The sequence below is a fragment of the Leptodactylus fuscus genome, chromosome 11, assembly GCF_031893055.1.
Source record: "Leptodactylus fuscus isolate aLepFus1 chromosome 11, aLepFus1.hap2, whole genome shotgun sequence".
Classification (NCBI taxonomy): domain Eukaryota; kingdom Metazoa; phylum Chordata; class Amphibia; order Anura; family Leptodactylidae; genus Leptodactylus; species Leptodactylus fuscus.
Window position 1 is genome coordinate 10,389,705 of NC_134275.1, and position 25,122 is coordinate 10,414,826.

A 25,122-nucleotide genomic window follows, 5' to 3' on the forward strand; every position below is an offset into this window, starting at 1 on the left:
CTGGGCGTCAAAATATGGTGAAGTGACGCGGCCCCCCGTCATGTGACGCTGGAGAAATTTTGGCCTTGAGTAAACAAAAGATCCTTCCAGAAAGGCTGGGGGGGCAACCAATGTGATGGCCATTACAACTTCTACAAGGGTTATCACCCAGCTTTTCCAAAGTCCTGAATGGCAAATGTTCTTGGCCTTCCAGAGATGTTCCCATATTGCTGCATTAGGAAGGCTTGTAGGAAAGCTGGGTGTCTTGGCAGCGCTTTGTATGTAGATGGCGCTCACTACAGAGGAGGCGCAGTATCAGGTGACAGCCCCCGGGGGTCTCTGTGGCCATTATAGGAGCAATATGGCTGTAACAGGACACTCAGGCTGCATTGGGGGTTTGCAGATTGTTTTGGGGGGACACTGGCCATATTCAGGGGGCTGTAGCTGGTGTTGGGGGGGGGGGATACTGTGGCTGTGTTTGGGGGAGCTGCACAGTTCTTTGCCCAAGATGGGGTCAGGCGGGTATTTGAGGACAAGGCAACTTTCTCCTTGGTTTGGGTCTCCATGCAGCAGTGACCCCGTTACGCCCCCCTCTGAGTGACCCCGTCAGCAGTTTCTCGCCCGTCTATAATAAGATTGGAGAAGTGACTTTGGCCGATTACTCCACATCCCACTTCTGCTTCCATATCTGCAGGAGAACGCGCCTCAGTCAGCAGACAACAAGGACACAGTGCAATGCTCTGCAGACAATCCTCCCCCCAGTCCTTATGTGTCAGTCCTCACTGCCTCACGTAGCAGAACTCTGACTGCAGCTCTGGATGTGACTGGAGCTGAGGTGCAGCCCCCGGATAGAGCTCTGACACCCTGTACCGAGTCCTGCAGCCGGGTCAGCTGGATGTTCAGGGCAGGTTGTCGGGCTCAAAAAGCAGAGATCTGGAAATAAAACCTCAGAGACAGAATGGTATAGAGAATTCTTTACAAAATATACATCAGGTTATGTGCGTCATTACACTGGTCCAGGCAGCGTTCAGTGCCCCGGAGCTGACACTCTAATGTGATATGATATGGGGGAGGGGACAATGGCTGCCCTCACCTCTGTAACATTATAGGTTATTACAGGATGGGCGCCTGAGCTGAAATCTTCACCGGACAGTCCCTGTAATAAATAATGGAGGCTCTAGGGAGCGGGTGAGGATCGGGGGGGGGGAGGGGAGAGTGACGCCTGTCAATCACTCTGAAGGCACATGATTGGTCACAGTTCTTGGTCGCAGACTTGGGGCTGGGGGGCTGCAGTTCTATGGAAGGCTGCTGATGTCTCTTTTGGGTGGGGGGCCCACAGGCTTTGGGGGGGCTTCATTGGCTTTGCCTTCAAACATCATGATGCTGAAAAGAGAAAGAAAGGGTTAATGTTACACAGAAGGTGCAGGACACTTAACCCCCCCACCCAAACACCACTGCAGACACCAGGGGGCTCCACCTCAGCCAGAAATCCCCTATAGCTGCCCCCATTTATTCTATAGAGAGAGTCCATACAGCATCACTGGAGCCCATTGAAGGGGCGGAGCATAAAAGGGGCCCCATAGTTGTTACTATTGTTGTAGGGGCCCGGTCCTCTGCGTATGTCCCTATATACATTATATACATGACTTAATGCCCCCCCACCCCTCCCCGCTCCTGCTGTGATTGGTGGAGACGGGTCATGTGCCAGGCCCCATATAGAGGGACCCCAGCCTCACATTCTGCAGTGATATAAGTGCGGGCAGGGGGCCGATGCTGTGACCTCTGGAATTTCCTCTATGTGGTTATTTATTAAGGGGAAGGTGAAAAAAAAGGAACAAAAATAATAAACATTGCAAAAATAGACGGAAATAGGAAACTGGAGCTTTAAGAGGAGCCGAGTGACACCACCTGGTGGCTGAAATGACGAGAAAAACTCAATGAGAAGCTCAAACGTAGAAAGATGAAAAATAACACAAAATAATCCCTAAAGAGAAGAAACTGCAGTAATGTCAGTGCACGGCCAGCGGCCACCAGCAGAGGGCACCACAGTCTATACACCGAAGAGTGGTGGACAGAGAGCCCTGTGCAGTCTATTACCCCCTGATGTCAGCCCATTCAGGAGGTGGGGAGAGTGTCCTGAAATGTAGAGACCCCTCCCCCAGCCATGATCCCTCCTGTATGTCACATTTCTCCACTGCTGAGATCCTCCAGACACCTCTCCATCCTATGTGACCGATATCAGACGCTCTTGTTATAAAGCAATGCCATAAATTCTAGACTTCAGGTTTATTGTCCCTTTAGTCAGAAGCTTCAAAGAGAAATAATCCAAAGTTATATGTCAGAGATGAGGAACCGCCGCTGTGTATGTGATATACCAGGTGTCTGAGTAGTGAGGGGACAGTACCGCGGCACCGCCTGATAACAGAGAGTAATAGATTGTATTCCCCTGTACTACAGTCGGCCTCTCCTGACATGGCTGATAACAGATAGTAATAGATTGTATTCCCCTGTACTACAGTCGGCCTCTCCTGACATGGCTGATAACAGATAGTAATAGATTGTATTCCCCTGTCCTACAGTCGGCCTCTCCTGACATGGCTGATAACAGATAGTAATAGATTGTATTCCCCTGTCCTACAGTCGGCCTCTCCTCTCCTGACATGGCTGATAACAGATAGTAATAGATTGTATTCCCCTGTCCTACAGTCGGCCTCTCCTGACATGGCTGATAACAGATAGTAATAGATTGTATTCTCCTGTCCTACAGTCGGCCTCTCCTCTCCTGACATGGCTGATAACAGATAGTAATAGATTGTATTCTCCTGTCTTACAGTCGGCCTCTCCTGACATGGCTGATACCAGATAGTAATAGATTGTATTCCCCTGTCCTACAGTCGGCCTCTCCTCTCCTGACATGGCTGATAACAGATAGTAATAGATTGTATTCTCCTGTCTTACAGTCGGCCTCTCCTGACATGGCTGATAACAGAGAGCAGTGACTTCAGGCTTCTATAGTCTCCGCTCCTCTCTTCTGCTCCATCCCTTCTTTATACCCCTGACACCATTTACCCTGGTGCAGTGTCCCCCCCCCACCCCCCCGTTCTCCTCTCCTGTGTCCCCCTCCTCTCACTGGTCTCTTTGGGGCCCCCCATAGGAATGCATTGAGGAGATTGTTCCTGCTGTAAGAGCCTCTAGAGGGGGGGGGGGGGGGGACACAAGACGCACAGAAAACGGATTGTTGGCAGTTTCGGCAGGGTGCCATGTGAGGGGGTCTCTCCTGATCCCTCAGATAATGGCTGATAACAGGGGGGGGGATAGAGGAAGACATCGCACAAAGGGCCGCACTGTTCCCACACGCCGCAGCGGTAACTGGAGGACACAGAACCTGCAGTGTCGCCCCCATAATGGGGCTTTATCCTCTGAAAGGTGAGGCCGCGTCACCTGATCGCACAGACCCCAACCTGTCCAGAGATAAGAAACCCAAACCCGCGGGAAGAGATCACAATCCCACTGTACCTGCGCCGCCCCCGCCCCAATGGCAGAGAATATAATAATACCTGCGCCGCCCCAATGGCAGAGAATATAATAATACCTGCGCCGCCCCAATGGCAGAGAATGACCCGCAGCAGAAAAGTCACCATAACATCAAAATCTCACCAGTTGTCTTGTTAAGGGGTTAAAAAAAAATCTTGGCTTCTGTTTCTGGGAAAGCTGAGTGGTGATCCCTGTAGGAAAAGGTTTGGGGCGATGGGTGAAGGGGTTAATGACAGACACTACACCTGTACAGCTATAGTCAGCGCTGCGCCGCTCCTTAGAGGGTTACCTCCTTATCTAGTGATGTCTTGAGACATATTTCGCTCTTGGCTGTTTTGTCTGCTCCCGAGTCCTCCAGGGGGCGACTAATTGTGCGGTGTCTGCTGTCACCAGCTGCGCTCCACCCGCCACATCAGCCCTGGGAGGGGCGGAGTCTGGGGACCTTAGCCAACTCTAAGCCCCCTCCAAAAGACTGTGAACCTGGCGTTAGGAGGGTGCCTGAACCCTTATCTGTGTCTGGGAAAGCTGGGTGACCATTAGGCTGGGTGTAGTTAGATATAGCCTTGAGTGTCAAGAGGAATATGATGATCCACCATGCATGACAGGGGGCGCTGCAGTACCTGACGCTGTCTCCCCCACATCTCCGGGGACACAATGAGGGGCTGTGATTCCTGGAGGTCCCTCATAGCTCAGATATATCTGTGTAACCTGGACCCGAGGGCCCCTGTGGGAGGGAACTAGGGGGCGCAACTTAACAACTTATTACATAAGCCCCTCCACTAGGGGAGCCCTCCAGCCGGTCACAATATATCCGAACTCTCTAGGATCATCATATGTGGTCTGTGCTGTATCTAATCTCATGCTGTGTGATACACTCTTCTGGGCGGTGTATCTAAGCCCGTCCGTGCTGCTCTCCTCCTCTCATGTCCTGGCAGTAGATAAATGGCTCTTTGTGTATGTTCGGTGTTCGCTGCGGGCGCTATTGTTCTCGGCGCTGTGTGGGCGTCGCTGGATTGTTACCGCCGGTATTTCTAGGTTTGCCATCTCTGTGCCTCTCACTGTGTACCCCCGGACTGAGCTGACAGCGCCCCCCACAGGAGAAGACATCATGCTATAGAAGCATCTGACCACACTATACAGTGAATGTACAGAACCTGCCGGGTGTCAGAAACCCTGCACAGAATGAACACTTCTCACAGCTGAGGGTTTGCTACAGGGAGGAAGTACAGTACAGGATAGATGTTCTATATGGGGGTGGGGGGGCAGTGCCCGCTGTATACGGGGTTCCATACACTTTCCACATAGTGATATGTCAGTGCGGGCTCATGTCGTAGAACAGGTTCAGCTCAGCTGGCGGCAGCCATTGTTATTTCAGGGATTAATCAGGGCACCGTGTAAGATGTGAATTATTTTTTTGGAGGGGGGGGGGGTTAGCTGACACCCAGCCCTATACACAGGGACGTCTGCCAGTATACATGTCTCCTGTGTGCATGTGTACAGAATCTGGGTGTATCTAAGCTGTGGGTGGGGCTCGGATACCTCCTGGCGTGACTTTGATGGGTCACTTATTAGGTAAACAGGCAAAATTGTTTTGTCTGTCAAAACTGCAATAATCCTGCACTGAACGGATGGCGGTATATATGGGCTGTGCTATATATACAGAGGCGGTGTATACGGGCTGTGCTATATATACAGAGGCGGTGTATACGGGCTGTGCTATATATACAGAGGCGGTGTATACGGGCTTTGCTATATATACCGAGGCGGTGTATACGGGCTGTGCTATATATATAGAGGCGGTGTATATGGGCTGTGCTATATATACAGAGGCGGTGTATACGGGCTGTGCTATATATATAGAGGCGGTGTATATGGGCTGTGCTATATATACAGAGGCGGTGTATATGGGCTGTGCTATATATACAGAGGCGGTGTATACGGGCTGTGCAGCTCTGGATGTGACTTTAGGCCTTGTGTTCTGCCACCTCCCGCTTGCACAGCTGAGTGTCACAGCTCCTGCCCTCGGCCTGGCACCCGCACACTTGGCTCCGCTCGGTGGTGGATGCAGGAGCCCGGCTGTCACCAGCTGCCGCCAGCTGCTCTGTATCAGTCACATGACCCAGCACATTCCAAGAGACCATGCGGGCATCCTCCACACTGGTGCCCATACACAGCAGCGGGCGCAGCCTGAATGCCATTAACCCCAGGTCACAGCGTACACCCGCCGCCCACATCACTCATACCGTATAATGTCACTAACACTGTACTGACTCCAGTCACATCCAGAGCTGCGTTCACAATTCTGCTTCAAGGAGTTACAGTCAGAACTATTAAATTGAGAGCAAAATAAGTGCCTGTGAGGGGAATCAGTAAAATGGTGGATGCAGCTCTGGGTGTGACTAGAGTAGAGCATGTTATGCAGTGTTGTCACTATGTCCAGAACTGTCTGCACCTTCTAGAAATATCTGACATTTTTAACTCTTTCATCTCCAGGATAAACAGATGAAATTTCCACTCTGACCGGCAGCGGATGTGGGGCGGCAGCTCTAAGGGTGAGTTGTGCGGAGTATGTGACATGTCTGTGGGATGGAAGGCACAAGTGTTCAGCAGCAGATGTGGAGCCGAGCCCATGATGTGACCCTGCAGAACAGCTGCCCAAAATCAACCGCACCTGTCACTGGCCAAATGTGAGAGTTGTCACCAAACCTAACCTAAATGTCCCACTGAGCCCAGGAGTTATATTACCCCAGCTGGGAGCGAACAGCAGGTGGCGACAGCTGCCAAATACCCCGAGGGGTGTGAGAGCAAAATCATCTATAAGACCAGGACAAAACTATTAGACCTGTCACATGACCTCCATAGGGGGCAGTATTATATGAGTTATACTATCCCTGCCCACCATTCCCCCTTGTGTCACCATTTGCTCCCCTACGTTGGGGGTCACTTACATCTTCAGTATTAAGGATCTCTTCCCCAGCACCATCTTGATGAAGTCTCGGTAGCTGATGGTGTCGCTGATTCCTCCGGTCACTTCTGAGATCATCTTCTTTATTTCTAGATGTGTTTTGGGCACTCCGAGCTTCTCCATCATCATCTTGAGTCCCATCATGTCTAGAAGAGTTGTCAGTAGATTACTATGGAGTCGCCCTCTAGTGTTATCAGTAGTAACAGGTGGGGGAGGGTGGAGATTATAAATTGGGGTACGCACATCCATTCCCTTCTGGTGCTTTTTCATATAAACACTTTGGTTTTCTCTTATGTTTTAATTATATAGCGGAGCTAAAACCAATATGGCCGCTCCCATCCAGCTTTCTGGTAGATCCACAAGCGTGTATCACTGTATACAGTGTCTGGAGTCTGAGAAAGCTGGGTGACAAGTCATGTGGCAGCCGTCATGGCGTAGTCTGGTGATGATGTCACTTACCGATGTCTCCTTGATCGTTTAGGTCAAATTCCATGAATTTTTCTAGAACAAAGAGAGGAGGAGGATGAGGATGAAGCAGAGGATACAATGAATCAACAGGTAAACATTGTGTTACATTGTGCCGTGTTCTTGCTCCGCCCACATAATATTACTGAATGGTTACAATGTATACAGCGACGCCCACAACAATGCAAACAATTTCATCATCAATTCCCGAGAATATGTAAATTAATAATCACTGCAGGAAATCCTCGCTATGACCGTCGTACGAAACTGACAGGAGCGGTGACTCGCCACGGACGCAGCGACACGAGAGGCCGCGTCAGCACATAGTTATGGCGTCCGGTGATAGTCTCATGTCATTTATGTATCATCTATACAGAGTCCGGACATTTTCGGGATTCTTAGTGCGCTCACATCGGCCTGGAGTCTGGTCTCTTACAGTGCTCAGGCTGCGCCCCCCTCTGCTTTACACTGCAACTCTGCTTGTTCAAAGCACAACTATGACCTCTGACCCCAGCCTTCATGCATTTCCTTTAATGACTGTTAAGGGGGAAGTTTATTTTCAGTGCTGATATTTACTGTCTGCTGCTTTTTACATTGGTATATTCTGCCGTTCTGTCCCCCTTACTTTACACTGCAGTTCAGCTCCATCACAGCACAGGTGAGTAATACATTGTCTGTTATAATCTGGGTAGTCAGAAGAATACCCCCTGCTCCAGCAGAGTGCCAGGTACGAGTATATCCCCATACTTTACACTGCAGCATTGCTTGCCCACATCGTCTGCATTGTATAAGCACAGGCTTACCAAGCAGGTAGTCTATGTGCGGTAGCTTTCCTGCACTATGTATGGCGAGTGGGGTTTGTCATGAGTCAGGGGCACCTCTGGTCACATTACCCTGGGGCGGGTGCTTGTGTGACCTGGGACATATCAGCTGGCGCCCAGGAATGCCCAGTCATGTTATTCCTGTGGAATATTCTCGTATTTTGTGCCGCAGCGCACAGACAATGGTTGGCATCGCTGCTGTCGCTGCCGTCCTCCTCTAGGCTGTGAATAATTTGGCAGCAGTCCCTGTGAGGTCATGGGGAGAATGAAGGGGGCGCTCTTATATCAGGCCAAGAAGCTGATCCGGTCAAAAGAAAACACAGTGAAGAGGAGCGGGGAATTATTGGGACATTTAAAGGGACACTACCCGTAAAAAATGGTCAGCACTGATTGGTCATGTGATCGGCTCTGTATGTGTAGTAGTACAGTTTCAGTGCACAAGCAAGGGGTGGGGCTTAGACTCCTCATGAGAGGCAATTTGATGCAGGAGGGACCTCCCCCGAATACTCCGCCTTCAATAGATATTTGTAAATCCCGCCCCTGCCTAAGAGGGAAGGTTGATGTATATTCACATTGCAGTGACCCCACTGAGATCTTTGGGTGCAGCACTCTCGCTTTTCTCATATTTGGCGCCCAGTTGTTGAGTCTCATTTTCCTCTTACTTTCTGGTCTTCACTCTCTTTCGGTTTTTGCTCGCCGCTCTCCGCCATTGTTCTTCTATTATTCCTCTCAGCGGTAATTATACATTATTAAATCCGCTAATAAAACTGTCCTCATACATGAAAAAAGGATTAGAAACCCCGGAGGAGCCGCGGCGGCGGCGGCGAGATTCTAATATCCACATAACTGGTGATACGTGAGTCCTGCACAGATAATGGCCGGAGTCCAGGGCTGAAACACTCCGGACAGGATTAGATACACCACATAGTATACAGTATCACACATGACGGGATTAGATACACCACATAGCAGACAGTATCACACATGACTGGATTAGATACACCGCATAGCAGACAGTATCACACATGACGGGATTAGATACACCGCATAGCAGACAGTATCACACATGACGGGATTAGATACACCACATAGTAGACAGTATCACACATGACGGGATTAGATACACCACATAGCAGACAGTATCACACATGACTGGATTAGATACACCGCATAGCAGACAGTATCACACATGACGGGATTAGATACACCACATAGTAGACAGTATCACACATGACGGGATTAGATACACCACATAGCAGACAGTATCACACATGACAGGATTAGATACACCGCATAGCAGACAGTATCACACAGGACGGGATTAGATACACCGCATAGCAGACAGTATCACACAGGACGGGATTAGATACACCGCATAGCAGACAGTATCACACATGACTGGATTAGATACACCGCATAGCAGAAAGTATCACACATGACGCGATTAGATACACCGCATAGCAGACAGTATCACACATGACGGGATTAGATACACCACATAGCAGACAGTATCACACATGACGGGATTAGATACACCGCATAGCAGACAGTATCACACAGGACGGGATTAGATACACCGCATAGCAGACAGTATCACACATGACTGGATTAGATACACTGCATAGCAGAAAGTATCACACATGACGCGATTAGATACACCGCATAGCAGACAGTATCACACATGACGGGATTAGATACACCACATAGCAGACAGTATCACACATGACTGGATTAGATACACAGCTCAGCAGACAGTATCACACATAACGAGATTAGATACACCGCATAGCAGACAGTATCACACATGACTGGATTAGATACACCACATAGCAGACAGTATCACACATGATGGGATTAGATACACAGCTCAGCAGACAGTATCACACATGACTGGATTAGATACACAGCTCAGCAGACGGTATCACACATGACGGGATTAGATACACTGCATAGCAGACAGTATCACACATGACGGGATTAGATACACAGGTTACTCCTTCTCTCCTTTGTGGTTTCCTCTATTCCTGGCACTGTTGCTCTGCCGTCTCCTGTGTAGTAATCGGCCGGGGCACCTCCATTATTAGGCAATGCTGTGTATTCTATTACTTTATACCGGAGACCCAGTTTGGTAAATCCCCCGGCCTGCCTGAAAGTGAAATCTCTTTTGGGAAGCGGAACAGTGGCGTGCTGAGCAATTCCTTGAAGGGAAGTATCGCAGGGCCTCGTCTCCTACCAGGAGAACTAGTAGGTGGCACTGACTCCTCACCATGTTCTATAGATATAGATATACTTCTCACAGCTGAGGGTTTGTTACAATTGTAACCGATGTAGACAATCCAGGGAGATTTTCCCATTTTACCTGCACTGACACATTGTTACAAGTGATTGTTCCCGGAGAGTTTTACCCCCCCAGCGCACACTACTGCCCTCATTCTCCAGTTTTCGGCATTGTTCCTCTCTCAGCTCTCTGCACTGGATTGTGATCAGCGGTGACATCTGCCATTTTTACTAGCAGTTTGCCTGTGGATACAGAGTCAGCAGTCAGGCCGAGTAATGAGCGAGCGCCCGCACACCCGCCGCACACCGCCCCGCGGCTGCACCGCCACTGCCATACTGTACATGGAAATTAATAGCACATCAGTCCCTGCCCAGAGAGCTCCATTAACCTTTCATACACTACTATTTACAGCACTGTGCAAAAGTGTTAGGCAGGAGTAAGAATGCTCTCAGACATAGAAGGGTTAATACATTCTTTTTGCAACTGAAGAAAGGAGAAATCAATGTAAACCCCATCAATATTTGGTGTGACCTTTGCCCCTTTGTCGTCTATCAGTTCTTCTCTGTACACTTGTAGTTGGTTTTTGGTAGAACTGGGCAGGGAGGTTGTTCCTGCCGCCATCTTGGAGAACCAAGCCTAGATCTTCTGTGGATGTTGCTTTCTCCAATCCGTCTGTCTCTTCATGTCATCCCAGACAGACTGGATGATGCTGAGACTGAGGCCATATTTGCGGATGTTGGTGGTTGTGGTCTTGCAACAGAATAAACTAGACACAAATACTGTCTACAAGTACCGAGAAGAAGGCAAAAGGCAAAGGTCTCACCAAATATTGAGGGGATTTACATTTACAAAATAAACTACTAGCCCTTCTGTTTCTGAAGGCATTCTAACTGTGCTGTATTGTTTCCAGACCTGCCTAGAACTTTTGCACAGTGCTGTACCTATCATGTCTCTCCCTTGCAGCCTCAGGAGACTTGTCTTTGGTCGCCCAGCCCTGCATACACTCTTGTGATTCCACATCCACCCCAGACATTAGTTCCCGCTCTTCGGGGTGTCGCTCATTTCTGGGACGGGTACAGAGCTGTAATAATATCCATCACCATGTGCAATATTAAATAGAATAGTCCAATGGCGCGCCCCGAGGCTCCAGAAGAATCACTGCTGTAATATCTGCAGCTCTGCTCTCTGGTATCTGTCACATTCACACCTTCCTGTTTCTATAGTCGGGGGTCTGAGCTTGTAGCACCCCCTCCCCCATATGCTGCAGAATTCACCCACAAGCTGTGGTTTTTATATCACGACTTCCTCATTTTTGCAGGATTCTTGGTTTTAGGGTCTGAATATTTTTGCAGCAAGCTGAATTTTCTGATAGGAAATGCTTCATCTCCTCTGAGCGCTCACTACCTGCACTGACACATTGTAACAAACAGTCACCCCAGGAGCGATCGGCACAAGGATACAACGGTCAGAAATATACAGTCTGTACAGTCTCATCTTGCGCCTAGTCACTGACCGCAAGCAGAGATCCTACAAATAGTGAAGTATCAAAGCACTAAGTCTATTAGAAAGTTAATAGCAGTGACATGAAAAGAAGTATGTGAACCCCCCCCCCCCTAAAGGACCGCAGTGTCATGTTGCATGTTCACCCCGCAGGAGATGATGAGAGTGATCGGCGGCAGATGTGTAACAAGACTCTCATTGTGCTGCTGGACCTCATGTCCGGCCTCGCTCGCCCCTGCCCCAGTGGACGCTGAAGATTCCTGGCCCTGACCTGCCTGTCAGGATCCGAGCACTGCAGCCCCATAAGGCGGAACAGCTGAGTGTTCAGTGCAGGGCGTTGGAGTTCATACAATAGGGACCTTGTGGGACCGCACTGAGGAAACCACGAGAAGAGGCCGAAGCAGTCAAGGCTGCCAGTGTATGACCACGTATAATACCCCGCCTAATGTAAGGCCAAACCTAATAATACACCCCTCCTAACATAACGCCAAACCTAATGTAACACCCCACTAATGTAACCTCAAACCTAATGTAAAACCCCACTAATGTAACACCCCACTAATGTAACATCAAACCTAATGTAACATCCCACTAATGTAACCTCAAACCTAATGTAACACTCCACTAATGTAACATCAAACCTACTGTAACACCCCACTAATGTAACATCAAACCTACTGTAACACCCCACTAATGTAATATCAAACCTAATGTAACAACCCACTAATGTAACATCAAACCTACTGTAAAACCCCACTAATGTGACCTCAAACCTAATGTAACACCCCACTAATGTAACCTCAAACCTAATGTAACACCCCACTAATGTAATATCAAACCTAATGTAACACCCCATTAATGTAACATCAAACCTAATGTAACACCCCACTAATGTAATATCAAACCTAATGTATCACCCCACTAATGTAACATCAAACCTAGTGTAACACCCCACTAATGTAACATCAAACCTACTGTAACACCCTACTAATGTAACATCAAACCTACTGTAACACCCCACTAATATAACATCAAACCTACTGTAACACCCCACTAATGTAACATAAAACCTACTGTAACACCCCACTAATGTAACATCAAACCTACTGTAACACCCCACTAATGTAACACCCCACTAATGTAACACCCCACTAATGTAACATCAAACCTACTGTAACACCCCACTAATGTAATATCAAACCTAATGTAACAACCCACTAATGTAACATCAAACCTACTGTAAAACCCCACTAATGTGACCTCAAACCTAATGTAACACCCCACTAATGTAACCTCAAACCTAATGTAACACCCCACTAATGTAATATCAAACCTAATGTAACACCCCACTAATGTAACACCCCATTAATGTAACATCAAACCTAATGTAACACCCCACTAATGTAACATCAAACCTAGTGTAACACCCCACTAATGTAACATCAAACCTACTGTAACACCCTACTAATGTAACATCAAACCTACTGTAACACCCCACTAATGTAACATCAAACCTACTGTAACACCCCACTAATATAACATCAAACCTACTGTAACACCCCACTAATGTAACATCAAACCTAATGTAACACCCCACTAATGTAACATCAAACCTAATGTAACATCCCACTAATGTAACATCAAACCTACTGTAACACCCCACTAATGTAACATCAAACCTACTGTAACACCCCACTAATGTAACATCAAACCTACTGTAACACCCCACTAATGTAATATCAAACCTAATGTAACACCCCATTAATGTAACATCAAACCTAATGTAACACCCCACTAATGTAACACCCCACTAATGTAACATCAAACCTACTGTAACACCCCACTAATGTAACATCAAACCTACTGTAACACCCCACTAATGTAATATCAAACCTAATGTAACACCCCACTAATGTAACACCCCACTAATGTAACATCAAACCTAGTGTAACACCCCACTAATGTAACATCAAACCTACTGTAACACCCTACTAATGTAACATCAAACCTACTGTAACACCCCACTAATGTAACATCAAACCTACTGTAACACCCCACTAATGTAACATCAAACCTACTGTAACACCCCACTAATATAACATCAAACCTACTGTAACACCCCACTAATGTGACCTCAAACCTAATGTAACACCCCACTAATGTGACCTCAAACCTAATGTAACACTCCACTAATGTAACACCAAACCTAATGTAACACTCCACTAATGTAACACCCCACTAATGTAACACCAAACCTAATGTAACACCCCACTAATGTAACACCAAACCTAATGTAACACCCCACTAATGTAACAGTGTGGATCTTCTACCCTGGGGCGGAGCTCCTACCCTGGTTGACAGCGATTGCACTTACTTTTACATGACGTCAGCTTTTCCTCTATGTCTTCCATATCCATGTACTTCTCATCTGCCAGGAATTCCTGTAAAATAGAAAAAAAAAAAAGGGATTTTCTCTAAGAATCCTGACTTTGCCTTTAAGACATCTTCTAATTATTAACCATTGTAGACTGGAGGAGATCTTATAATATTATTCCATCCTTTCTCGCTTGCAGTATCTTTTTTCACCACTTTATCAGCAACCTCCATTTTTCCCATAGAATCACATGCAACAGCGCCCCCTTTCTATGGACTAGTCGCTGTATTGATATTTCAGATGCTATAAAACTGTCAGGAAGGCTCATCTGGAATTATCAGAGACATCTTTATAATCGACTGTAATAAATCTATGACAAGTTCCTGGTTAGAAAGTACAGCCTGCTATCCCTTTAATAGCGGCGCACAATCTCGCGGCTGTATGATGGGGGTTGTAGTGACTCATTAAACTCTGCCTGGACAGATAACGCTGTTTATTTCGGATCCTTTTTATAACTTCCCTTTAATCAGGAGAAGAGACCAGCAAAATAACAATAAATGTCTCCGCGCCCCGTGATGGGGAAGTGCCGTAGAACATGAGCAGAGGACACGTATCCAGACAGATCACCCATCCAGGGCTCTAGAAAAGCTGGGTTACTACCTAAGGAAGTGGTAATGGCAGCCATATTGGTAGTCACCCAGCTTTCCTAGGAGGAAAAAAAGGTCGGAATATTTATGTGAATTTCTGCGACTATATCGTTTTCGGGTAGAGAAGTCGCGTTGTTTCTGGCTGATGTCAGGGGGTGTGAAGGGTTAAGTGCGAGGACAGAAGAGCCTGGCTCCTGCGCTGTTCTCATCGCTTACATTAATACGCACAGCGGTCTCTCGGACGCAGTAGCGTCATTGTCTACTCCAGCTATTCACAGCCCCTATTCTTGCCTGGTGGCGGCTGCTGGCGGGGGTCTACAGCGAGGCTGTGGGAACGCTGCGATGTCCTCAGATCCGTGCACAAACTTCTCAATATAAACCCCTCCCCCATCCTCTCAGAAGGTTACGGTCACAGCGCTATCTGTTCTCAGCTTCATGAATAGAATGTCAGATCTGCAGTGAAGACTGACACGGGCTAAGAAGTGGGCTAGGGGAGCGTAATACTAATAACATTGCTAATTTATATGTCATTTTGGGTGTGTGGACAGATGGGTGACCATGACGGGCGACATAATGGCGGCCATTAGTGGGGGTTCAGCCTTCTTGAAGTTTCGGCTTCGTCACCTTAAGACCACAGCACGTTTTTTCTGAAACTTTCGCACTTCTTCTATGTCTAAAAATAAGAACGGGAGGTAAAAATAGAATTTCCTTCAGTGTTTCCTTATAAGCGGAGGATTGGCGCGGCCGAGGCCTTCACACATTACCGGATTGTTCGCTTCTTTTCCTCTGCATAGGACAGATAAGTCTTATACTCTATCTCGCCGCCGCGGACACTAATTAAGATTCCTTGCTGATAATTTACGGCGACTGCGAGGACAACCGCGCTCCTAGCGCCCATAAGGAATCTGCAATGTGAGGAGCCGCCATATAGGCGCAATTCTGCAGGACGCCGCTCCATCTGTGACACATTCCCCTCAAGTGGCGACCGTTTTGGGAAGGTGTGGCGACCGCCATATTGCGGTATCTGTGTCGTACAATGGGACAGATTTATGAAAAGCAGTCTAAAAGTTGGTTGCCCATAACAACCAATCACAGCACAGCTTTCATTTAGCGAGAGCAGAATACAGAATGAAAGCTGGGCTGTGATTGGTCACTGCGGTAATATATAGCCAGTCTTCATAAATCTTCCCCAATATGGCCCCATACAGTAATTTATAAAGATATTCTGGATTGCCGCCATTTTTAATGTCACATGACTAATGGAGCCCTCATAGTGACCAATCACAGCCCAGCTTTCACTGTATGCGTGCAGGGTATAGAATGTAAGAAGCAACGTGATTGGTTGCCAATGCCAGCCTTTCAGACATAACAACCAATCATATTTTGCATTTTATTGTATCTGTGCAGGTAAGAAAATATAAGAAGCGTTGTGATTGGTTGCTGTGGAAATCCTCATCCGTTCCTTTATGGCCTAGTTCACACAGAGTTTTTTGGATCGGAACCTGAGGCGGAGGCTGCCTCAGGTTCCGATCCATAAAACGTGTTGCGGAACTGAAAGCTGGTGCACGGCACCGGCTTCCAGCTGCGCACCCGCCTCCGGATCAGGCTCAATGAATGGGCCGAGTCCGGAAGAGGGTGTGTCTTCAGGCTGACTCGCGAGGCGACTCGGCCAAAGAATGAACACCTCGCTTCTTTTTTCCGGGAGGCGGAAGAAACGGCTCCCGGAAAAAGCTCCTGCGCAGCTCCCATTGATTTCAATGGGAGCCGTCTTTTTGGTCCTGGTTTTGAGGCGTTTACGGCCTCAAAACCCTGACCAAAAAACTCCGTGTGAACTAGGCCTATCTGTATCTGGGGTGATTGTCCTTGGCAGCCAATCAGAATCCAGCTCGCGATAAGACTGTATCAGGAGGAATCTGATTGGTTGCTATGGCTTACTGCTGATTTTCCCTGGACTCCACCTAGGAGGTCACAGGCCCCACAGCAACCAATCAGAATCCAGATCTCATTTTTTTCATAGTAAGTTCTAAAATGAAAGGCGTCCTTGGATTGGTTGCTGTGGATAACTCCTCCCCTTGAGGCCCACTTGGCTGGCCCGGCTGCCATTTTCCATATAAGGTGCCCTGCGCTCCTTTCTCCAGCTGGAATCCCAAATATTCTTCACAGACGCTTTCCCGCCATTCCCTTCCTGAAGACGATGTCAATCACCCTCAAATCCGTAGACCATGTGCGTAACCACAAACTGTTTCTATGGTAACTGATCATTCGATAATATTTCATAGTCCAAATATATGAACACAATGTTTTTGGCGCAGTTTTCACCAGATGGATGACAATGGCGGAGGCTGTGAACCATAATATGACACACGCACCTCCACACGCCTGGTTCACGCTAGCGTTCGACTTTCCGTTCTTCGGGTGCGCGTGGGGACCCAAAAAAACGAAAGGCTACCCTGCTTGGGAAGCGGCTACTGCGGCCCCCGGTGACCCCATAGACTATAATGGCGTCTGCCTGAAAAATACAGAGGGACAAGGACTTGTCTGCGCAATTTTTATGCGGGTCGGGGACAGAAACCCTGACCATACAGCGAGCACTGGTGTGAACTCGGCCTTAGATTACGGCAGTACCTTGATGGGGCATTTATACACCCTATCTGTGTCTGAGAAAGCTGGGTGACGAGCCGTATGGCTGCCTGGACATTTCCTGATATGGCGGCTTTCTAATTGCCGCGTCTTGCATTTCTGCATGACTTTGATGTTTTACATATGGCTGCACGTTTGGGCAGATCAGGATCCTGGGAAAGTTGGGTGAGCAAATCCTTCAGCGAGAGATCTTGAGATCTTTTGCGGGAAGTCGTGATTGCTGAGGATGAATACAATTGTGTAGCGGGGAGGGGTCGCTGTAACCCCCTGTGTTAGCCATTTGGCACAGTCCGGGGTGATCAGTGACATCATCAACGACCTGCAGATGGAACAAACCACAGGAAAATCACCTGATGACCAAGGGAACGGGCATAGGTGGGTATTTATTTTTTTATTATTTTTTCAGGGGTGCCATTGTGTGTGGGGAGACACTAGGGGGCATTATACTATGGGGCAATAGACTGTATAGAGGCCTCTATGGTGGCATTAAGGGGGCGCTATACTCTGTGGTGCCCCATTACTGTGTGTGTTTGAATTTCGGGCGCTCTGGACCCGGCCCCTGTCACTTCCGATTGTTGTCAGATGGGAGGGGCACAATAGTGATTATTGGCATGGCGTCTCCCCACTACAGAGCGAGGGCGGGGGCGTGCTGTGGATTTATAGGTGCTGATAATCTATAATTAGACACCGCCGCGAGTAGCGCACAGGACCGCAGCGGCTATACGGCTTACTAATATCAGATGTATGAGTCACTGGGGTGGGGGGATTATACTGGGTGACATCACAGCACTGGTATGGGTTGTCCTTAAGGGCCTATAAATCGACAAAAATGTAGAATTACATCCCCACCCTGATCACTGTGACAGTCTGCACTGTAGTTCTGGAATTTCATTCATGAACCAGGAGGCTCAGAATGATGAAGGAGGGGCCATAGGCTCTGATAGATAATATACTGTATGTGTTTACAAGGGATCTAGGTCAGGTCAGTCCAGGTCAGAGCTGTCACATGATCACTCCCGCCCTGGACCAGGCCCGTGTTCACGACGCCCCTCCTGCCCCGAAATCATTGTGTTGGATGTATAGCGGGGTAATTACCGTAATTACTGTGATTAACAAGCTGGATTTCTGGTCGCTCTGCCATGAGGAAATGTCATTTCATTGTGTAACCGATACTGATTTATCATCATGAGGAAGAGACGGCTCTGCGGTACAAGGAATGTCACTCGCTTTCTATTCAGGCTTTACATCAGTTACTGGGAAAGCTGGGTGTCGACCAATATGTCTGCCATAATGTGTACATAAATGGCGGCCAGTGAGGTTGTGGGCGGGGCAACGTGGAAAATCAATAATTAGAAGTGATGATGTCAGAGGCCGTGATGAGGTTTCCTAAAATCACTGACACGTCCTCTTAATACTGTGGGGTCTCTTCAGCCTCCAGAATATACCACATGCAGACCCAGGGGAGGTGCCCAAACTATGCACCCTGATACTCGCCACCCCTCACCTCTCCTGGGCTCCCTTGTGGCATCCATTGCTTCGCCGCACCCCATGTGACCACGCAGGCCCAGTCATAGGCCAGGGGGCCGCAGATGGACACCATGTGGGAGCCCAGGACAGGCGAGGACGCTGAGGGTTGTTACATCCAGTCTATACAATCCTCTGTGAGCCACACACATCTGCAGCACAATGTTCTCTTGTCTTGACTGTTGCTACAATGTGTCAGTGGAGGGGAATGTGCATGAGGATATGTAGACCGGATACAACTTTAACAAACCCTCAGCTCTGAGACGTGTTCGGTCAGGGGGGGTTTTAACCTGAATAAAATTGTCATTGTTGTCAAAGTTGTCATTCACTGGCATCAGTAGAGATCCCGAAAATGGTGACGTACTGAACCACAAGGACCCGGAAAGTTCAGAACGTTATCTATAGGAGAATTATGGATAACTAGGATTGTGTCATGTGACCACGAAGTATAGTCACATGACAGATGTCACGGTTTGGCGTTAACATCAAAGTATCACCAGTGATAAGAAAGTTTGAGTTATCTTTCCGACCGGCGTCCGGATAGAGCTCTGGGGGCGGACCCTCGGGCAGGTGCACACCGCCAGCTCCTCCCACCTCTGATAAACCCCACAACTTTCCCTGGTACGGTGTGTCCCACACTGTCATATAACCAGACGGTGACCTTGAACGTGCACTCCTTATCCCTACGCACCAGGAAGATACTGCAGGAATGCGCCGGTTCCTCCGGGTTAACCCCTACAGTGCTGCCACTTCATCCGATAATGAAAAGTTCTGCAACTTTCTAATAGACTTTGTTATTTCTTTACCCTTTCTGGCTCTGACGGGGAATATCCTAGACCTAGTCCTGCTCACACGGCTGAGGGTCTGCTACAGTTGTATCAAGCCCAGGAAATCCACTGAGCAGAACGGCCGGATCTCCAGAGCGATACATTGTAATTATTTATCATTCCATATAACAAATTATACTGTATTCTATCATACACTACATCATACTATACTGTATTATATCCTACCATACAATATAACATGCTAAGCTGTCTTATATAATACTATACAATATAGCATACTATATCAGTGGTGGCAAACCTATGACACGCCTGCCGGGCTCTCCGAGCCATCTCTGTGGGTACGCGCCATTGTCCCAGCCAGGCTCCTCAATCGATCACTAACAGGGAATCCAGGAGGGCTGTCCCAGATCCTTCAGCAAGTGATCCAGTAAATGCACATACACCTGAAATCTGTCAATGTAGGCCGCAGGTCTGAAGCTTATACTGACAGCAGAGAGTGACCTCTGCCCTGACGCAGGCACGGCGACCTCATTCATCAGCGCTTGCTTTGCAGTGGAAGAAAGAGGTTCTACTGCTCTTCGTGGGAGTGCTGGTTAGTACAGGAGCATAGTATACTGTGTGGGGGCCACGGTGGAGTATATTGTACTGTGTGGGGGCCACTGTGGAGTATATTGTACTGTGTAGGGGCCACTGTGAGTATATTATACTGTGTGGGGGCCACTGTGGAGTATATTGTACTTGTGCGGGCCACGGTGGAGTATATTGTACTGTGTGGGGGCCACGGTGGAGTATATTGTACTGTGTGGGGGTCACTGTGGAGTATATTGTACTGTGTGGGGGCCACTGTGGAGTATATTGTACTGTGTGGGGGCCACGGTGGAGTATATTGTACTGTGTGGGGGCCACTGTGGAGTATATTGTACTGTGTGGGGTCCACTGTGGAGTATATTGTACTGTGTGGGGTCCACTGTGGAGTATATTGTACTGTGTGGGGGTCACTGTGGAGTATATTGTACTGTGTGGGGGCCACGGTGGAGTATATTGTACTGTGTGGGGGCCACGGTGGAGTATATTGTACTGTGTGGGGGCCACGGTGGAGTATATTGTACTGTGTGGGGGCCACTGTGGAGTATATTGTACTGTGTGGGGTCCACTGTGGAGTATATTGTACTGTGTGGGGTCCACTGTGGAGTATATTGTACTGTGTGGGGGCTACTGTGCAGTATATTATACTGTGTGGGGGCCACTGTGCAGTATATTATACTGTGTGGGGGCCACTGTGCAGTATATTATACTGTGTAGGGGCCACTGTGGAGTATATTGTACTGTGTGGGGGCCACTGTGGAGTATATTATACTGTGCGGGGCCCACTGTGTAGCAGATTGTGCTATGTGGGGGCCCCTCCACTATTTATATCACACAGTATCTGTTTTCTAGCAGATGTGATATTAGTACAGGCTGTAATAACATTGCACAGTCACTATAACACAGATCTGTGCCATGTAAATAGTGACCATTAGTTGTATATAAGGACCAGATGCAGAGACCGCTCAGTACGAAGTTGTTTGTATTATTGAAAGCTCTGTAAAGCCCCATTCACATCACTGCATTTTGCATGTCCATAACTGTCCACAATTGTGGATCCGCTGAGTATTTAGGATAAGTTGCCGTGTTGGCACTTTGTGATAATTTAGTGGCAATTTGGGCGCTCGGTCTCTAAAAGGTTCCCCATCACTGTACTATATCATACCGTATAATATAACTTATATCATACACTATGTTATACTATACTGTATTATATCATAACATGCTAAACTGTCTTCTATAATACCGTACAATATACTATACCAGTGGTGGCAGACCTGTGGCATGTGCGCCATTACCATAGCCAGACTCCTTGATCGATCAGTAACATACTACATCATGCACTACATCAGGGGTAGGGAACGTACGGCTCTTCAGATGTTCCAAAACTACAACTCCCAGCATGCATACTTGCTCTGCTGTTCTTGGAACTCCCATGGAAGTGAATGGAGCATGCTGGGAGTTGTAGTTTCACAGCAGCTGGAGAGCCGAAGGTTCCCTGCCCCTGCACTACATGATACTATACCGTATTATATCATAATGTACAATATAACCTCTAACCTCATACATATCACATCATATCAACAACACTACAGTAATAGTGGACAACAATATTAGCACGAAACCAGTAAAAGACACCCAGATGACATAGTAGAGCCGTCTGCCAAAGTTTAGGGGTGAAGCGGGTGTAGGGGCCCATCCGTCCTCCTGGTATCGCATGGCTTTCATCTCTGCTGTGTTTATATGGCTGATTTCTGACTATATATTTGTATATTTGCACACTCTGGGATCTTTTATGGTTTTGCACCACTATGATGGCTGCTGAGGCTGCGCCGTATATTTAATGAGTTTTATAGGTTATTATACAGATACATTGGTCCCTGGATGGTTTGTGTGACTAGTGGTTTACATCTGTGACCACTGCTTCATAGTCGCATAGAAGTGACTGGAGCAGTGGTCACGGGCACACAGGGGGGACTCGCTCACCCCCATTCCCATGATCTCCGGGGCCTGGACCGCTCGGGCTCCCATTAATCAGAAACCATTTCCTTATCATATGAACAGAGGCTAAAAGCAAGTCAGGGGAGAAAAGGAAAAAGTAGCCGTATCCACAAATCTACAGATCTATCATATTACACAATATACCTGGCTGAGCTATACTATATACTGAGTATACTATATACTATACAATGTCACACTATACCACACAATAGCAAATCACATATCATATAACACCCATAACTTATCCTGTTATGCCATATTATACTGTATTGTATTACATCATACCACACCATATTATAGCAATATAACATACCGTATATAATATCACACCATATCATAGTATCACACCCTGACCTGTATCATAGTATTACATCAACTACTAATGCAAAGCGCCAAATTTCCCAAACTGTTTTGGAACCACAAGTGTCATAATTCCCAACAGTCCCAGAACTAGAACCAACATCAGTGATAGATCTAGAACCAGAACTAGTCCTTGTATCCACAGGATCCCATCCCAGCATCCCCCCGGTGTGCACAGCGCCCCTCACCTTGTTCACCTCGTCCAACCGCACTTCCTGCTGCGCTTTCAGGAGGCCGAAGGCTTTCCCACCTGTGGACAAGAAAGGAAAGAGACTGAAGAAAAGTTCTACATCATCACACTGTACCCCAAACCTGAGGAGTCACACTGGACCCCAAACCTGAGGAGTCACACTGAACCCCAAACCTGAGGAGTCACACTGGACCCCAAATCTTAGGAGGTCTCAGTGTCTACAACATCACACTGAACCCCAGACCCTACGTCTCAATGTCTACATCACACTGGACCCCAAACCATAGGAGTCACACAGTGCCCCAAATCTTAAGAGGTCTCAGTGTCTACAACATCACACTGAACCCCAGACTCTAGAAGGACTCGGCGTTTAATCATCACCCAGGACCTCGGAGGACTCGGAGTCTACATCATCATCTCACAGGACTCCAGCCCAGGACTTAGGAGGTCTCAGTGTTGGCCCCCGCCCCTGATTTCTTAGGGGGACACTTTTCAGTTACTTTTACCTTGTGTCTTGTTGTTGCAGGTCATGCTGAGTGCTGTGCCGTAACTTCCTTCAAGACTGGATTCTGATCTTCTGAGCTGACAAATGCAGGCGCCTCAGTCTCCTTGGAGCAGATGGCTACAGGAACAGCTCACATTGGCTGCTGTATCCAGCCCTGCCCAGCTAATTCAGCCCTCATGCCTTCTTACGCATTCCCAGAGCTTCTACATTAGAATACCACCCCCTGCTGGTGGATAAGAAGAATGCAACTAACTGCATAGAATTCCATTCACTGACACCATTCCTAATTATTGTCAATCTTTAACTTGATCAATTGGTCCAACCTCTTGTTCTTAGCCCTCTATGTGTATTTATGGCTACCTTACCATGGCTGACACATTGTCCCCTTCTCCAAGGCCTGTAGATGAAGCTGCAATATCAGTTACAGCCCCTTGAACTAGAATGGTGTTGTGTCTGGAGGAATGTCGCCACGATTTGGCTGTAGGTGCTTTCTTGTGAGTTGGGACACCTGGTCACCATTCCTCCAGTAGGTCCTGCCTTCCGTGGTGACTCTGGCCTCTCTTTGTTGGCTCACCACTGCCGCCATTGTCGCAGCTATCTTTTGTGCCCATCGTCATCTTTATTTTATCCTATAAACAAATGATCTTATCCTATAGACTTATTCTAAGAACTGTAAATTTGTCTTGTGCCTGGTGTCAGACCCCATTACGGTCCCCTAAAATCTCTGTTACCTAGAGGTTGTCGTGTCTCAGATCCACATGACTCCACAACTAGGCTGCAGCCTGTGCATGACTGCTAAATGGCAAGTTCATGCTCCACCCGGGAATCTGCCCAGGAACCCCTCAGCTTAACAACATCTAGTGACCTGGGTGCGGGGAGAGGGACTGATTGAGTGTCCACCAACACTCTGCTTACCAACTGGTCGTGCACACTACCTGGTGTACACCAGGTGGCGCCATACTATGTAAACATCAGAACAGTTTTACATCATGTACGTGTAAAACATTGGTAGTGGGGTTTGTGCTTAGCAGGGTTATTGGAGCCTTGTGTGGTATCGGGCCACAGCAGGGACAGTGCAATAATTCAGCCATACACAGAAGATAACTGGACAGATGTTAGGACAGCAGATCTTTACAGGGCACAGTTTTTGGCAATTTCAATCTTTACAGCAGTTTGTACATCTGGCCATTGCTCAGTACACACTTCAGGTAGTCAGGACTTGGTTCGTGACCAGTCTCTGTAGTCTCTGTAGTCAGGACTTGGTCTCTTACCAGTCTCTGTAGTCAGGACTTGGTCTCTCACCAGTCTCTGTAGTCAGGACTTGGTCTCTCAGCAGTCTCTGTAGTCAGGACTTGGTCTCTTACCAGTCTCTGTGGTCAGGACTTGGTCTCTCACCAGTCTCTGTAGTCAGGACTTGGTCTCTTACCAGTCTCTGTGGTCAGGACTTGGTCTCTCACCAGTCTCTGTGGTCAGGACTTGGTCTCTCACCAGTCTCTGTAGTCAGGACTTGGTCTCTCTGCAGTCTCTGTGGTCAGGACTTGGTCTCTCACCAGTCTCTGTGGTCAGACCTTGGTCTCTCAGCAGTCTCTGTGGTCAGACCTTGGTCTCTCAGCAGTCTCTGTAGTCAGGACTTGGTCTCTCAGCAGTCTCTGTAGTCAGGACTTGGTCTCTTACCAGTCTCTGTGGTCAGGACTTGGTCTCTCACCAGTCTCTGTGGTCAGGACTTGGTCTCTCACCAGTCTCTGTAGTCAGGACTTGGTCTCTCTGCAGTCTCTGTGGTCAGGACTTGGTCTCTCACCAGTCTCTGTAGTCAGGACTTGGTCTCTCTGCAGTCTCTGTGGTCAGGACTTGGTCTCTCAGCAGTCTCTGTGGTCAGACCTTGGTCTCTCAGCAGTCTCTGTGGTCAGACCTTGGTCTCTCAGCAGTCTCTGTAGTCAGGACTTGGTCTCTCAGCAGTCTCTGTGGT

The 25,122-nt window shown here is 47.9% G+C and overlaps 1 protein-coding gene across 1 annotated transcript; it reads right to left on the reverse strand.

The window, feature by feature from the left end:
- Positions 1-944: 944 nt before the first annotated feature.
- Positions 945-23,329, reverse strand: AIF1L (allograft inflammatory factor 1 like). The gene is made up of 6 exons (XM_075260765.1): positions 23,158-23,329; positions 22,650-22,711; positions 13,917-13,983; positions 6,938-6,979; positions 6,462-6,624; positions 945-1,362 (listed from the first exon to the last, which is right to left on the reverse strand). Exons 1-6 carry the CDS (start codon positions 23,180-23,182, stop codon positions 1,275-1,277), a joined length of 447 nt encoding a protein of 148 aa, XP_075116866.1. The 5' UTR covers positions 23,183-23,329; the 3' UTR covers positions 945-1,274.
- Between the last annotated feature and the right edge of the window lie 1,793 nt (positions 23,330-25,122).